Source organism: Bubalus bubalis, chromosome 6 (genome assembly GCF_019923935.1).
Source record: "Bubalus bubalis isolate 160015118507 breed Murrah chromosome 6, NDDB_SH_1, whole genome shotgun sequence".
Classification (NCBI taxonomy): Eukaryota; Metazoa; Chordata; class Mammalia; order Artiodactyla; family Bovidae; genus Bubalus; species Bubalus bubalis.
The window spans coordinates 22780832-22797373 of NC_059162.1; the positions used below are offsets into that span (position 1 = coordinate 22780832).

The window sequence follows — 16542 nt, forward strand, 5'->3', positions numbered from 1 at the left end:
GCGGGGCGGGCCCCACGCCACTGATCTTGTAGCCATTTTAGGAGGAAACCAGGCTCGCTAGCCCCGGGCGAGGCTTCAATTTCGATAACTTTATTGGTGACTTTATCCGCGGAACAACCATCGCACCATTGGTCCCGGGAGGAGGGAGAGCATCGCGGGAGGTGATTGGGGTGGGGGCGCCCCTGGACCGTGAGCGCGGGGGATGCGGGGGAGTTCCCGAAAGGAGGTTTCTTGAGTAGCCGGCCTCTGGAGGGTTTGGGGGTTCCGGGTGTTCTTGGAGGCCAGAGAGGAAGAGGTCCCCCAGGCACGGCTTCCCTGGGGTGGGGATTCCCTAGCCCGGGTCCCCAGACGCAGGGGCGGGGCCGGGGGCTCCCCTGACAAGACTGCCGGGGTGTCCCTTGCCCCATGCTGTTCCCTACGGCAGGTGGCCCCCGACTCGAGCTGCACAGCCATGGGAAACACAACCAGCGATCGAGTGGCCGGGGAGCGCCACGGCGCCAAGGCTGCGCGCGCCGAGGGCGCCGGCGGCCATGCTCCGGGTAAGGAACATAAGATCATGGTGGGGAGCACCGACGACCCCAGCGTCTTCAGCCTGCCGGACTCCAAGGTGAGCGTCCCCACGCCCCCAGTTGGTGGCGGTCCTGCAGCAGGCTGGGTGTCAGGGCTCCTCCTCCCTCTTTTGTTTTTTTCTTACCACGCTGACCCGAATTAAGGCTTTTAGAATTAAAGGTTTTTTTCTGGGGACGGAGATACTGAGTGGTAATTCTTTTTGCGGTGCTGCCTCAAAATAGGATAGAGGCGGAGTTCTTGTTACTGGACTCCTCTGTTTGCCACATTTTTAGGATGAGGCCAACCGCCACCCCCACCCCCCCGCCCCCAACCTCCACCCTTGGTTCTCCTGACCGGCACGGGTTCCTCTTCTAGAGTATTGATGAATTTGTAGGTTGTGAAAAACTTCAGACTGTAGGTTACCTGAGTTGCTGACCATAGGCGGCAGTTTCTCACATTTGCCCTAAGGTAGGTAAGTGACTTACTTTTCCCTGAACACTTAAGCTACTTCTTTGTAAAGTCTCATTTTTGCCCTTCTAAGAGATCAGCACTTCAGATCCTCTTTCCCTTCGGCATGACTGTGAGCAACAACCCCTTGCTTATATGAATACTTTTTCCTAGTCTTGGGGATCAATAAAGGACATTATTTGGTTGACTGCTTAGTTTTCATCTCAAACTTCATAGTTGTGGCTGAGGTGCTTTTTTTCATGTCCAGCTACTTCTTAAGTGGGAGAGCAAATAAGTTTAGGATTTCTTCACTTCCCGGTAGTACTTCATATTACCAAGCTGAAAAGGGACAACCCGCAGTTTCCCTGAAGACCTGGCTGTCAGTCTAGGACTTTCAGGAAAGTGGCAACTCGTGTTCACCCTACAGAAAGATAGATGGAGCTGACAGCAATAAAATTACATCCGAATGTTTCTAATCACTTTTAGAGCTGTCTGCATTAAATACAGTAATTCCACCTGGTAGTCTGACTGGGATGAAGTAGAAAAACGGAGGGATTGAGGAGACTGGGGTGTGTTTGATGTTATCACTCATCCCTTGCCACACATCTGAGGTTTTATTTTATTTACTCTTGTAAATGTGTGTGTGTGTTAGTCATTCAGTCGTCTCAGACTCTTTGCAACCCCATGTCCATGGGATTCTCCAGGCAAGAATACTGAAGTGGGTTGCCATTCCCTTTCTAGGGGATTTTCCTGATTCAGGGATTGAGCCTGGGTCTCCTGAATTGCAGGCAGATGCTTTACCGTCTGAGCCACCAGGGTAAATAGAGAGTAATTTTGCTGGGTTGGTAATACATGAAATGTGGATTCTGTTTATTTTCTTGGATCCCAGTTGAAAACATAATCACAAAGAGAAGTGAAGGTGATTTCTTGGGGTTTCTTCTCTGTTCCTTTCTTGCTTCTTCCACTTTAGGACTTCTTCCTCAACACTTGGGCTGTCTCCCCAGCCATCTGAATTTACTTCTTCAAAGCTTTCTCAAGGTGATTGTATTTTTATCCATTTCCTACACTGATGACTCAGGATTTAAGTACTGTGTACTTGTCAAACTGTGACTGCAGTAATCGGTGTCCTGAATAAAAGCCAGGTTGCTCTGTCTGAAATGGAGCCTATTTTGGATCATTCTTTCCCTTACCTCAGTCTTGCCATTTGTGAAATAAGATTGGTTCAAATAATTCCCAAGGTCATTTCCAAATCTAAGATTTTACAGTTGCTCAGTCTATTCTGTTTCTTTCCTCAGTGTTTCACTTAAACAGTTTTCAATTGTAATTCTAGTTGTTTTGCCTCTTTTCCTGATGATTTTGCTATTTAACTTGGAGTAAACAATCTTCCTGCTTGTCAGCTGCACTGATGCCTACCACAGAAATATCATATCATATGTGGAAGGGCTTTCTTCCAAAGCTAGGCATATTAATAGTTTGTAGCTTTCAAATTCTAAAATAATAAAGCATACAAGTAAATGATAGAAACAGTGGCAGAAGGGCCTATATTGCTTCAAATGCCACCATTCTTCAGTGGACCAGTTCAATGGTTTTTAGTCCTATTTGCACATTAGACTTACCTGGGATTTATTTAAACATTTCATGGAAAACCTGAAACATTTTCCATATTTCAAAGTCAGGAGAGCAGTGTAATGAATCCTATATAACTGTCATCCAGTTTAAACAATGATCAAATCATGAATGAATTCATATCATCTATACCCCAATCCCCTCTACCCCCACCAATTATTTTTAAGCAAATCCAAGCCCATCATATCAAATATTACTTTATCTATAAGTATTTTAGGATGTATCTCTAATGATGAGATTTCTTTATTTATTTTCAACATTAAATTTTAGTATTATTGTCTGGGAAGCTTCTTAAAAATAGATTCCCAGGTCCTATATCTGAATCAGAATCTGAGGCATATGTAATTGTTAGGAATGTAAAAATTTCTATAATTCTAATCCAGACTGTCAAACGAGTTCATTGCTTTGAGAAAATGGAGATCAAGTTTTTCTCTTATGTCATTTCCTTATATAATGTGAAAGTTCCTTCAGTTCTCTTTGTTTACTAAGGATTATGTTGCCACTAACGTCTCATACTGTAGTTTTGAGGAATATTCAGAGACAGTATGGAAGGTATACTGCCTCAGCCATTTTGAAAGTAAAGCGCAAGTGAATAAACTAGTCTTTTTTTTAATCCCATATTATTTTATTTGGTATTAATAATATTTTGGCTTGATGCCATGAAGACTTATTACCAAAGTCATTTAAGCCACTCTAAAGTGTGGGTCAACAAACTTTTTCTGTAAAGGGCCATATAGTAAATATTTTAGACTTTGTGGCAGACCATACAGTCTCTGTCACTGATATTCAGTTCTGCCATTGCAGCATGAAAGCAGCTGTAGAAAACGAGTAAGTGAATGAGTGTGGCTATTTTCCAGTAAAACTTTATTTATAAAAGCATCTGGCTCACTGGCCATAGTTTGCCAGTTTCTGTTCTAAAAGATGGTAATGAAAAGAAACTTGACTTAAGGAGTCAGTTTTCTTCTGCAACCCTACATACCTCATTTGATATTGGAACCACTTTTTTAAAGGAAACTGTGTTTTTGATCTGATGCTTCTTGTAGCTCCACAATTTTCATCCCTACTCCTGAAAGTTACTCGTATAAGCCTGGCATAGATGAATAAGTAAGATTTCATAACTATTTCTCAAAATTTAGGAAACCAGTGATCTGATTTTTATATATTTAATGTCCTTTTATAACCTGTTAACTAAAGAGGAAATTATGAATTATTTAAGAATTTTAGTATCTCTAATTTCTGTTACAACTGATAATTGAGATGCTTATATTTACATATGAAAAATACATGGCTTAGGACTTCCTTGGTGGTCCAGTGATTAAAACTCTGTGCTTCCGCTGCAGGGGTGAGGGTTTGAATCCTTGGTTGGGGAACTAAGATCCTGCATGCTGCATGGCACAGCAAAAGAAAAAAAATAGATGACTAACTTAATTATTTTTTGTAGAACCGTGCTTTATTATCATATTTTTTCTCTTAAGAGATAAGCATATCATGATTGTCTGCCTATGAGTTAATCTGGTAACAGGAAGTAAGATTTTTTGTTTGTTTGTATTTTAAGGGAAATCCTAAGGCTCTGAAAGGATAAGTGATTCATGCAGACTCAGAAATTAAGCTATGATTTGGGCAGACTTTGAGCATAAGCCATTTGACCATTTGGGTCCTAGATGAGTTTCTTTTCTATAGTTTTGTTCAAAATTTGATGTAGTTGCTCATTTCAAGACTTATTAATCCTTATCAGAAATGTAGCACCCCTCTCTGCCCTAAGGAGGAGAGTGACCTTTTCAGAATTCCAGGGTCACAATTTAGGGATGACCTAATCCTTCTTACAGCTCCCTGGGGACAAAGAGTTTGTATCATGGCAGCAGGATTTGGAGGACTCCGTAAAGCCCACACAGCAGGCCCGGCCCACTGTTATCCGCTGGTCTGAAGGAGGCAAGGAGGTCTTCATCTCTGGGTCCTTCAACAATTGGAGCACCAAGATTCCACTGATTAAGAGGTGAAGACAAGTGTCTTGGTTGAGTCTGCTGAGTCCAGAAGTAGAGACCCAATTTCCTTTCTCAGGAGAGAGACTTGGCTGGACTACTCCTCTCCACCTGCTAGGGACTTTCTCTAGAACATTTTTTGTGACCAGTAACTGTATCTGTGACATTTTTTTTAACCTTATAGTGAGTCAGAGATGTTTTACCACTTAGAATGTCATTGCCTCAGAGGGACTTATAACAGTTTTGTAGGTATGTTCTTTAGCATTGTGTTAATAGAAGTCCTTTCTATGCTTGTGGGAAGTCTCCCGTAACTGCCTGAGTCCAGTTGCCCTGACTTCTGCACGAAAACAAAACACGTTGTAAAGTTCTAGGTAGTAGTGTTATTTGTTGCTTGCAGAGCAACAATGAGTTATGTAACTGACTACGGCCCTTTGTATGTAGGTAATTTTCTAGAAAATGCTCACCAAAATGTGGCAAGAGTACCTTGAGGCACTTCTTATCCTGAACCTACTCGCTATCTTTTTTACACTCCTGAGGGATCTGTTCTGCTGAAGCAAAATAGTTGTACTAAGGTGAAACATTCTGGGGGATTAATATCTTTATTGTTCTTTTCCAGATATTAGTTAAAAATTAAAGTTATTAGGAGGGATAGCAAATACATGCTCAAGGGGATATAGAAAAGGAGAATGGGTTTATAAATTATTTTTTACTCCAGGGGGTGCAATCACTTAGGAATATGGGAGATCACTGGTATGATACTGTGATTGCCTCATGGCTTTTACATTTATCTTCTGTCTTCTAATAAGAATTTAGCCTGTTTAACTTTCTGTTTTCTTCTGTAGCCATAATGACTTTGTTGCCATCCTGGACCTCCCTGAGGGAGAGCACCAGTACAAGTTTTTTGTGGATGGACAGTGGGTTCATGATCCATCAGAGGTAAGACCTTGACCTCCAAGGGTAACCACTGGCTTAATAGTCTCCTTTTAGCTATTATTCCACTGGGTGTCAAATATCATTGCTGTTGGATTTCCCTGTTGATAAAAGATGGTGGTGCTAAGTATAATCCCTTCTAAAAAGAGGAGAGTTGAACGGATGAGATGTATTTGAAATGGGGATTCATGAATTTTCTTTTTTCCATTCACTGTTTCAGCCTGTGGTTACCAGTCAGCTTGGCACAATTAACAATTTGATCCATGTCAAGAAATCTGATTTTGAGGTGTTTGATGCTTTAAAGCTAGATTCAATGGAAAGCTCAGAGACATCTTGTCGAGGTAATTTTGTAGTATTTGCTCTTTCTTGATCTTTCCTTTCTTATAATGCATGTTTCTTCCCAAGAGTGGTTTTTGATTTTTTCATTTTCGATTTAGGAATCTTCCAAATTGTATGTATGTTTCTCCTATAAACATTTAGGTCATATTCTCTGAGAATGAAATCTGTGTAATGTATTTGATTTCACAGTAAGTGAAAGTAAATATATTTGATCTACATTAAATTTACATTGTAACCCAACACACACATCACACAAACCAGTAACATGTCTTGCACTATAATGTTTGCCTTTATTACATGTAAAGCACTTTATTTTCTACTTTATTCTTCTTTTTATAAATGACTAATGTGCTGTGATCTATAGTTTAAAAAGCTATTTCTAATAATTTTTCAGTTTTTTCATTGACCTTTGATAGTATCAACTAGCAGGAGCTACTTATGTCTCCTTTGCCTTGTTTAGCTGCCTCAACTTAATCCTGCCAGATTGATAGCTTAGTTGGCAGTTGTATATTTAATAGGCCCTACACATATGGCAGTCTTTGGGGAAAAAAGAGTTATAAAAACCTCAAATTTCTTTTGTGTGTATGTTAACTGAGATTTTTAAGTTTTGGGTTAAAGAAAAAATCCTCGATAGAGGAATAGACCTATATCCTTCTGTTTCTCCCAGTATTTTTTCCAAGGCCTTCATCTCTACTTACATTGGCTATAACACCAGAAAAGTGATTTGCCGTCCACATTCACAGTTACCAGTTTTGTTACTTTACAGTAAAGACTGTGAGTGTCTAAAGAACTGTGTTCCCAGTAAGCAAACTTCTCCCTTTTGAGTTCAAAACCTGCCTCTGCTACTAACTAGCTTTCCCATTATGTGTAAGTCCTTCAGCATTTTTAGTTTTCAAAGTTTCTTATCAGTAAAATCAAAGGTTTAAGCTCTCAGTGATTCTCAGCTGAGGAGACACAGTGCCTAAGTGAGACATATTAGAATCTCAGGACACAAGGGTAGCTTATACAGAATAATTTCTAAGAGAATAATCAATAGTATAATATTGTCTGCTTAGAAAAATTACAGATATTGTTTTCATTATAAAAGGTCAGAAAGTAAGGCTGGACATTGTTCTTAACTGGTGGGGTAGAGATTAAAGAGAGATTAAAAAATACCAAATTAAATGTCAAGGCCACTATGACTAAATTTTTGCATTATATGATTCTAACAAAGCAACCAGTGAATAATAGACATATAATCATAATTATATAGAGAGAAGACTAGCGTACTGTTGATATTCTTCCTTTCCTTCTTTCACCCAATTTCCTGATCCTCTGAGGTAAGGTTTAGAATACATTTTATTAGGAATCTTGAGCTTTAATCTGCACTCAGTGACCATCTTGCCATGTATGTGACTTTAGCTAAATGACTTTACCATTTTTTTTTTTTTAATGAAAAGGGAAAAAATACTGTTCTGTGTACTTGCCAAGAGTAATTTTGTAGTTCACATGACAAAATAACAGAGTACTTTGAAAAGTGTCAAGTTCTATATGTTTTTAAGATACTGTTTAATATAACAGTATTTTTGCTACTCTTCTTTTGCCCCACATATAATTGAATTCTGTGTCCTTATGTTGAATTGGTTTAAAAATCTTTCTTACTAGGAACTGTAAAAAATATTAGGCAAAAACTTATAGTTCTCCTCATTTTTGTGTATTTCTGTTCTTATCTGTATATACTTTTCCCATTTTTTAAAGATTTAATTTCACATGCCATAAAATTCACTCTTTTAAGGTGTATAATTAGATAATTTTTAGTGTATTCACTGAGTTGTGCAACCATTATCACTATCTCATTCCAGACCATTTTAATCACCCCCAAAAGAAACTCCATTCCCATTAGCAGTTACTTACCATTCCTTGCTTCTCTCCACCTCTGGCATCCCTAAATTATTTTGTGTCTCTATGGATTTTCCTATTTTGGACATTTCGTATAAATGGGATTATACACTTTGTGGTCTTTTGCCTGTGGCTTCTTTAACTTAGCATAATGTTTTGAGAGCTCATCCATGTTTTAATATGTTAAGTACTTCATTCCTTACGACTGAATTAAATTCCATTGTATGGGTATACCATTTTGTTGATCCATTCATTTAGCTGATGACACTTGGACTGTTTCCACTTTTTGTATGTTACAAATGATGATGTTATAAACATTTATGTTCAAGTTCTTTTGTGGACATCTGTTTTCATTTCTCTTGGGTATGTATATGCCCAGGAGTATAATTGCGGGTCCACTGGTAACTTTGTGCTTAACTTCTGGAGGAACTGCTGGACTGTTTTCCAGAGTGGCTGCACCATTTTGCATTCCAACCAGCAATGGGAATAGTACAAAGGTTCTCATTTCTCCACATCATCGCCAATAATTATTATTGTCTGTCTTTTTTTATTATAGCCAAATTAATGAGTGTGATGTGGTATCTTATGGTTTTAACTTGTATTTCCCTAATGACTACTACATTGTTAGTCGTTTTTCCTCGTTGTTACAGTCATTGTAGTATCAATAGTCCTAGAGTTTATAACCTTTATTGTTGCTTGGGTGGGAAAAAGAAAAATCTAATATTTTCATGTTGTTTAATAGTTTTTAAGGCATTGTCACATCTGTTGTCTCATTTGATTCCTATAAAAACACTGTGAAATAGGGCAGAAATTGTTTTCATTTTATGAATGAAGAAACTGACTATAGTAGAGAGATTTGTCCCAAGTCATACAGTTGATAAATGGAGTAGCTCTCCCCTGAACCTACATCCTTATCTCTTCCCCTATCCTCCACATCATGTTGCCATGAAGAACCTCATGGTTTATGTTCAGGATGACCCAGACTTTTTCTTTGCCTTATAGTTATAGACCCAACAAATCACAAGTTAATGATCCTTGACTTCTACCATATTTAATATTACCTGCCATGTATTGACAGTTTTTTCATGCATCTTTACTAGCTGTCCAACTTTCCTTTATATTTGAATAAATATCTTCCAGACCTTTCCAGCTCACCCCCAGGGCCTTATGGTCAAGAAATGTATGTGTTTCGATCAGAGGAGAGATTTAAATCCCCACCCATCCTGCCTCCTCACCTTCTCCAAGTTATTCTTAACAAGGACACTAACATATCTGTGAGTATTCTAAAAATATTGCTGGGGCATCTGAGGGTTACTAGGATCATTTGAGCCAAAGTGTAGTAATCTTAGAGGTTGGGATTATTACAAAGGTCTGTTGAATATGAATCATGTATGTATCAATAGCATTACAGGTTCCTTTTTCCAGGGCTGTGTTGTGACTTTTCCAAGTACTGATATCAAAATTTGTAGTTTTCTTCTGGTCCTAATGTATCAGCTCAGAGCTGTGGATTGCTAGAAACAGTTTCTAAGACTTTTATTCCAACATAAAATAAGAAGTATGTATCATTTGGCAATATCCAAAAGAAGCATATTTTTCATATAATTTATATTTCTAATTTATATTTCAATTCACTTGATTCCCACTAAGATTATTTTTGCATCTTAACACAAACCTTCCATATGTGTTGTGGGTAAGGTCTATTAAAAAGAGGATGAATAGATACTGAAGCTTAGAGTTTCTGCCCTGGACTCAGAATTTTTGTGATTTTCTGTGATGAGAATATATTATTGATGTATACTAGAATAAGTGAATTATTTAAAAAAAAATAATACCTTCTAGTTTTGAGTTTCTCAACAGTTCCAAAGATCTTTGAGGAAGAATAAACTGTTTGGTTTAAGATTGTACATTTAACCCCATGTAGTCTTTTTTTTTTTTTTAAACAGTGTGACCCAGCCTTGCTCCCCGAGCCCAATCATGTTATGCTGAACCATCTCTATGCATTGTCCATTAAGGTAAATGGTGGGCCTGCTTCTTCACATAGCTCCCAAAAACAGGAGGGCAGGAGTTGAACACATGTTCTCTAGTGGTTTGCTGAAGCTGGCAGTAATGGTCCAGTTATAGGAGAAGAACTTTCTTTTTTTTAACCAAAGGGTGAGTTTGTTTATTCTAAATCTTAGTCTTGATATCTGAGTTCTGGCTAGCTGAATTGCCCTGTGATTAAATGGACTTTTTGTTTCTTGGTTTCTTTTTGGGTAGCTATAACCTTTGCACCACCTACTTAATTAAGTGTGAGTTCATAGCAAGTACTAGGATTTCATTTGCAGAAAAAACAAGTTTACTTTCCAGTTCAAAGAATGCTTAAATCTGATATTAAGGCCTCCAGTGTTTAAAGGTGGACATGAACTGCTTTAAGGTGCCTGAGTCGTATATACGCCAGTGCTTGCATCTTTCCTATACACTACTCAAAGGAGAAACGTGACCAGACTTGCCCTGTGCACCGCCAACCCCACCCCCACCCCGGCGCTCCCCCGCTGTTAGAATGCTTCTTGGTTTCTTAGAATGTTTCTTGATTTCTCTGCTGCTTTAGATTCTGGATTGAAAATATCTGTTCAGTCCTGTAATGTCTTTGTGGTCTGGCTATTGGGATATTTTATATAGTTCTGTAGTTACCAAACTAAACTGAGCATCAACAGAATTATTTGGGGGAAGTTTGTGAAAATACAGATTCAGAAGCTCTATCCCCATGGATTCTGAATAAGTGCATCTAGGATGGGCCTCAGTAATTTTTTTGAGTTGCTTATGTTTCTTAGATATGTAGCCAGATTAGGGAAATCACTGATACAGCTGTCTGTAACAGATTACAAGGTACTTATATACTATTGAATTTAATTTTCCTAATAAGCTTGTGAGATAAGTATTATTTTTAACTCCTGTTTTAGAGATAAAGAAACTAAGGCTAAGAGAAGGTCATATTGCCAGTAAGGACCAGAGAGAGGACTGAGGTCCTGTCCTATCCTCATTCCATGTTCTTTCCTTGAGATTATGGTGCTGGTTTTTCCAAGTAGGTCTTTTTGTCACCTGCTCCTCATTTCTACCAAACTCTTTCTGGAGTTAAATTTTTTACCTGCCTTGCTGCTGTCATGTTTAGGCTGTGATCTGTATACTGTGGTCACAGAATGTCAATCTGGTAAGTATTCATTGTGGATGATACCTATCCCTGGTTCTCTCAAAATAGTTTAAGCTGTTTGGAATTGCTTCATTGGATGGAGTGTCTTTCCAAGGAGAATTTTAGGGTCTACTTTGTTCAAGGATAGAAGATGATTCCTGAGTCCCCTCTTGATCAGAGAGGATGTTTTTTAAGTCCAGCCCTAGATACTCAATGGAAATTAGACCTGTTTTGGGGCTTGGAAATGGTTTTTCAAAAGGATCACTGCTGTGATCCTTCTCATTGCTTTTAAGACTTCCTTCTAGAAACAGATGTCACAATATTTCTTTTTTTTCCATGATAGTTTTAAGCCCAATATTTGAATTTGAGGTGGAAAAGGAAGTGAGGTAGAACACTAATATTTCTTTAGCACCTATTTTCTGTCAGTTTCTGTGTCAGATATTTTCAGGTAATCATTAGAGCCATCTTAATGGTGGGTATTAACCTTTGTAATGATGAGGAAAAAAGACTTGGAGATAGGAGTCGGACACAGCTTAGCACCTGAACAGCACTCAGGGTCACAGAGTGTAACAGTAGGTGTCAGGATCAAAACAAATTGATTTGACTCCCAAACCACCTTTTTTTAAATAATATCAAAGTAACTCTGTTTAAAGTGAGCAACTGTGAGGTATTAATGGCTGGGAACTAGTGAATTAACTGCATGTGTTTATTTCCCTTGCAGGACAGTGTGATGGTCCTTAGTGCAACCCATCGCTACAAGAAGAAGTATGTCACTACTCTTCTGTACAAGCCCATCTGAGGGATCCCTTCCTGCCTCCCAGGATTCAGGAGAAGCATCTCCCTTGCCTTTCTGGACTGGACCAGTCTTAGCTGGGACTGGAAGGCTGATTTGCTTTGAGGCTAATATGTGTTTCAGTGCCTGAGTAGGATGCTCTGCTTTTGCATTTGATTGCAGATGAGAGCTTTATGAGTTTATGGAATTTATTTTAACACTATATATATATATACATATGAAGGGAAAGTTAATGGAAGCCTCCTAGCTAGATGTATTCTCCCTGCCTATGGGAACTCACCAAGACCTGTTTGGGAGAGCTTCAGGAAGAGCCATTACAGGAATATTTTTTCCTAAAGTGAATGAAGAACAAACTCTCAGGATCCTTGTTGGGTGGAGATTCTATCACTGCTACTACCTTGGCTCTCCAAGGAATGGACTTGTGCCAGACTGCTGCCCTACTTACAGCTGCCTCTTTGCAGGAACAGCTTTTCTTGCATGGGTTCTCTGTATTCCCAGAGAATGTGGCACAATCTGTGCTTTTTTAAATGATACCAGATGCCCCATAAGAACCCTTTTCCCTTTCATTTCACATTCTTGCTTTGTTAGCCTCCTTCAAATCCTATACCTGACCCTTCCTAGCACAGAATTTAGTAGGTAAGTGACCCCTTTCAAAGGCTTTGTGAGACCTGACCCACCTCACAGACTAGGGCTGCCAGAATGTCTCCTTTTTTAAGCCAGCACAGGCCCATGACACTTTGTTACCACTTACCTTAACTTCTACTGAAGAAACTGGCTTAGTATGATATGAAAGGCAGAATGCAGAAGGTCCGTTTTCTTGTTTTGGTTTGGTGCCACAGTTAAGGCTGTATTGGCACATTCCCATACTTTTTCCCACCTGGTTTGGCCCTGCTTCCATGTTTTGTTTCACAGACAGCTTTGAAGGTAAGAGTAAAACTAGTAAAAACTTTCATGTCTTTTGTCCTTGGAAGATTTTTATGTGCCTACATTTTTCTTTTCTCCAAAAAATGCCTTTTCATTGGTGTAAAGAGACTGCTTTTGGAGAACTTAAGCTTTTGATAAATAGCTCACTATTTTCTTTAGCCCTCTACAATCGTACATTAATGAGGCTGACTCTGTGTACATCATTACAGTAAACACTGTTGTAGATACAGGCCCGTTCAGGCTCATCTTGTGCACCTAAAAGTTTCCTTAAACTTAAAGATTCATTACGCCAAGAAGCAAGACATTACCCTTGGTAGTCTCAGCAATGAAAAGTATTGCTTTCATGTGCTAAATGCTAACAGTCATCTTGCTCTTCTGTATCTTTTCCCAAAAAGTGTTTGATGATGAAGAGGGGTCAGTGATTTCCGTTTGTGGAGTAAAAAGTTTCTATTCAATCCACTCTTGAGATTCAGAGATAAGATATTTTTCCCTAAGTTTCTGTGGCTCTTGCATTACAAATAAATGCAAGCCAAACATTCAGTACCGAAGGAGGCCAGATTTGATGCTTGAGAGGCTCCTTGAGATGAGCCCAGTCCCACTGAAAGGGCACCCACATGTCAATTAGCTACCTCCTCTCTTTACCATGTAAAGCTGATGACATAGTTGTCTTTGGGTATGTAGAACTCTTAGATCATCTGTGTGAGCAGTATGGTATGGGATTGCTGTCTTGCTGAGAATGCAAATTGCTAAGTGCTTTGGTGGTTAATTGCTGAGAGTAAATACTACTCTAGCCATTCGAGGCCACTATCTACAGCAAAATGCTTTTGTGGAGAACGTTTTATAGTTCTAGTCACATTTAGAATGGTGTGCCATTCTAAAATTCTGTTAGAACCAACTGTCAGGATCTACACTGTCTCCAGTTATACTAAAATTTTGTATTTTTCTAATACCCAGTAAACAAGTGAGTCACTTAGGATTTAAAGTCTTGCTTGCTACATGGAAGGTTTTGTTGAACTTATATGTCTTGTCAGCGGTATTATCATGTAATCATCCATGTGTTCATGTATTAAAATTTCTGTTCTGCACAGATATATCATTAGCGTGGGATAGGAAAAAAGATGCCTCCCATTTTTCTCAGGCCAGAGGCTTCTATGAAATGAATGGGTCTGTCTTCAGCAACAGCAGGCTTTGGTGTTGGTGACCTTCCAATCTTTCTAATCTGGAAATGTGCAGAAGGTGTCAGTTTTCCAAATTCTGAGGTAATCAATCTTTCAGCCAGATATGAAATTGGAGCCTACCAGCAGTTTTGGAAAGGGACAAATAAGAGGAATTGGATGATGACTTATGCAGCCCTGTCCCTTCTCTGTGCTGCTGATAACATCGCATGGCCTTGATAATTCCTATCATACTCTCCTCAGTCTGCCTCCAAGAAACTGTTCTAGGCTGAAAGGGAAGGAGGAAAGTACCCCAAAGTACAGCTCACTCATTCTTTTATATTGGTTAAAGGGATAGTTTATTTTCTGCAGAAGAATATGACAGAGTTTGAAAATGAATAAAGAGTAAAAAATTGGGTTTTTTTGTTTGTTTGCTTGGTTGGTTGGTTAGCTTTTGCCTATAAGAGTTTCAGAGAGTCAATAAGTAAGAATGTAACTCTTTGAGGGGGCTGACTATTAAAGAACTGTATCATGGTATAGGAGTTGTGGGAAGCAGAGTAACTGAGCTGAGGACTGATACTAGGAAAATTAAGGCTTAAGTAACCCAGAACTAGAAATACCCTTTTTAAAATTAATTCAGACACATCCTGGTGTCTTTGGATCCCATTGTATAGAATTTGTCATATAAAAAAATCTTCCCTTTGTCTCTTGTTTCTGTTTTCTACACTTTGTTCTATATTGTGCTTTAACTTCATGTGTCAGGCAAACTTTACAAGGGTCTAAAGTCAAAGGTTACCTAAAGCAAATATTAGTCATCTTGCTGTTAAGGAAGATGTGTCATGGAAGGAAGAGCATCTGTGTCAGGATTATTAGCTTGCTTTAAGATTAGAGTTGAATGGGATTTAATCACTAGGCAAAACCCCTGAAGGGTATCTGGCCTCAAGAGTGTTGGCTTAAAAAAAAAAAGCTTATATATGGTAGAGAAACCCTATAAAAGAATTCAAGAGAAGTGTCTGACAGGATCCTATAAACCCAGGCCCAGTTACTTCACTCTGATTATTTCTAGTCTCTCTTACCTAATGGATCTGAGATAAAAAAATTTTTTGAAAAGTGTTGGTACTCTATGTATGCTGCTAAAATGAAGTTAAGAAAGAAGTTTTACTTCTAGACTGGGCTTATATTAATCTGGGTATAAATGAAGGAGACATATTAACGATAGACTCCCCTGCTTTTAATTGGGGAAATAGGGCTTTTAAATTTTTGACCTCAACTAAAAATTATATGCAGTAGTCTTTGTTTGAGTATGTTTGCAGTATGTTCTATTCTCAGAGATCTCTAAATCTTCACGTTCTAGTGATTTGGGGCATAGACTTAAGAGCAGATACACCATTGGTTCCTGCATTATTATGACTCATTGTTAAAGCTGAGCCCTTGCTGTCTTTTACTAGGAACTGCTGACTCTAGTTACCCATGGGATGGAGGACCTGGGAGGGATAGGAGTTAGGGTCTTTTAAAACTCTGGATTTAGCATTCATCTCTCCTTAAGCACCAGTCACAATTGGAGGTTGAAGGGCTGTCATTTCTGCAATGAACTGGAACTTTCAGAATAAAAAGGCCAAATCTTTAAAAATTATAAGAAAAGCAGAGGAAAAGGCTCTAAGAGTCTGTTACTTAAGAAATCCAGTTCTTGGCAATGGAATCCCTCCAGGATTCAAATTTGGGCTTTGTCTTGATTTGCTTTACTCAGTTGTGCTTTGAATTGAATAAATTATTTAAAAGTTAAATTTTGTATTAGTTCTAACGTGAGTGGAGTTGAATTTTATGTAGCACAGTGCTTTTGCAGTATGATTGGTGTGAAATACTGAATATTTTGTGGATTTTGTAGTCAGGTTAAATGATTGAGGAGTACCTACCCTAAGTATTACGTACTGGTCATCTTAACTTCTTTTCTGTTCCCATCTACAGAACACCTACCCAGGTTGTGGTTTTAGAGCAGCCAAAGCTCACTAATGTTGATTAGTTCTAATCTCCACACTGGCCTCATATGTGAAACTTGCTTAAATTTTGGTAAATTTTAGAATGTTGGTTGTTACTTCACCAAAGCATTTTGAATGAATACAGCTCTGTTATAAAGGGGGAATAAGACTATAATTTGAAGGGAATTAAATATGGATTAAAGGATATCAGTCCTCCTTTAAATGGTGCTTTTTGTAATCTTTAGTGCTGAGGGACAAAGCTGCTTTTCAATATTTCACAAAGGAGTGGCTTACAAGAATGGATTTTAAAGCTTTTCTCCAAATGTAATTTGTCACTGGATTCTGACATGTGTCTGAAAATTCTGTGATGTAACACATACTGAAATGTGAGTTTTTTCCCCATAAAACTGTTGAATAAAAGTATTATACAGCAATAATATTTGAGTTCTTCATCAGTTACTGATTGTACCATCAAGATGTATCCGTCCAGGTAGCCTCAGGACCTAAAGAATGTAAATTGCCACATGGATATTTTTAAATAGAAATGTAATAGGTATATGGGACACATGATATCATTCCTCTTCTTTTTGATGGAAGGAATGATGCTAAAGCTGAAACTCCAGTACTTTGGCCACCTCATGCGAAGAGTTGATTCATTGGAAAAAAACCCTGATGCTGGGAGGGATTGGGGGCAGGAGGAGAAGGGGACGACAGAGGATGAGATGGCTGGATGGCATCACTGACTCGATGGACGTGAGGCTGAGTGAACTCCGGGAGTTGG

The 16542-nt window shown here is 38.7% G+C and overlaps 1 protein-coding gene across 1 annotated transcript; it reads left to right on the forward strand.

Annotated features, from left to right (window-relative positions):
* Positions 1–16198, forward strand: PRKAB2 (protein kinase AMP-activated non-catalytic subunit beta 2). The gene is made up of 8 exons (XM_006075838.4): positions 1–161; positions 425–607; positions 4449–4615; positions 5444–5537; positions 5752–5872; positions 8889–9022; positions 9692–9760; positions 11636–16198. Exons 2-8 carry the CDS (start codon positions 452–454, stop codon positions 11711–11713), a joined length of 819 nt encoding a protein of 272 aa, XP_006075900.2. The 5' UTR covers positions 1–161; positions 425–451; the 3' UTR covers positions 11714–16198.
* The last annotated feature ends 344 nt before the right edge of the window (positions 16199–16542 follow it).

What these genes read in the sequence shown, in the direction of transcription:
- PRKAB2 (XM_006075838.4), top strand. Translation starts at nt 452, where the DNA reads ATGGGAAACACAACCAGCGATCGAGTGGCCGGGGAGCGCCACGGCGCC. An exon ending in TCAGCCTGCCGGACTCCAAG is followed by an intron (nt 608 to 4,448) that starts GTGAGCGTCCCC and finishes TCCTTCTTACAG; the next exon opens with CTCCCTGGGGACAAAGAGTT. An exon ending in TCTATGCATTGTCCATTAAG is followed by an intron (nt 9,761 to 11,635) that starts GTAAATGGTGGG and finishes TTTCCCTTGCAG; the next exon opens with GACAGTGTGATGGTCCTTAG.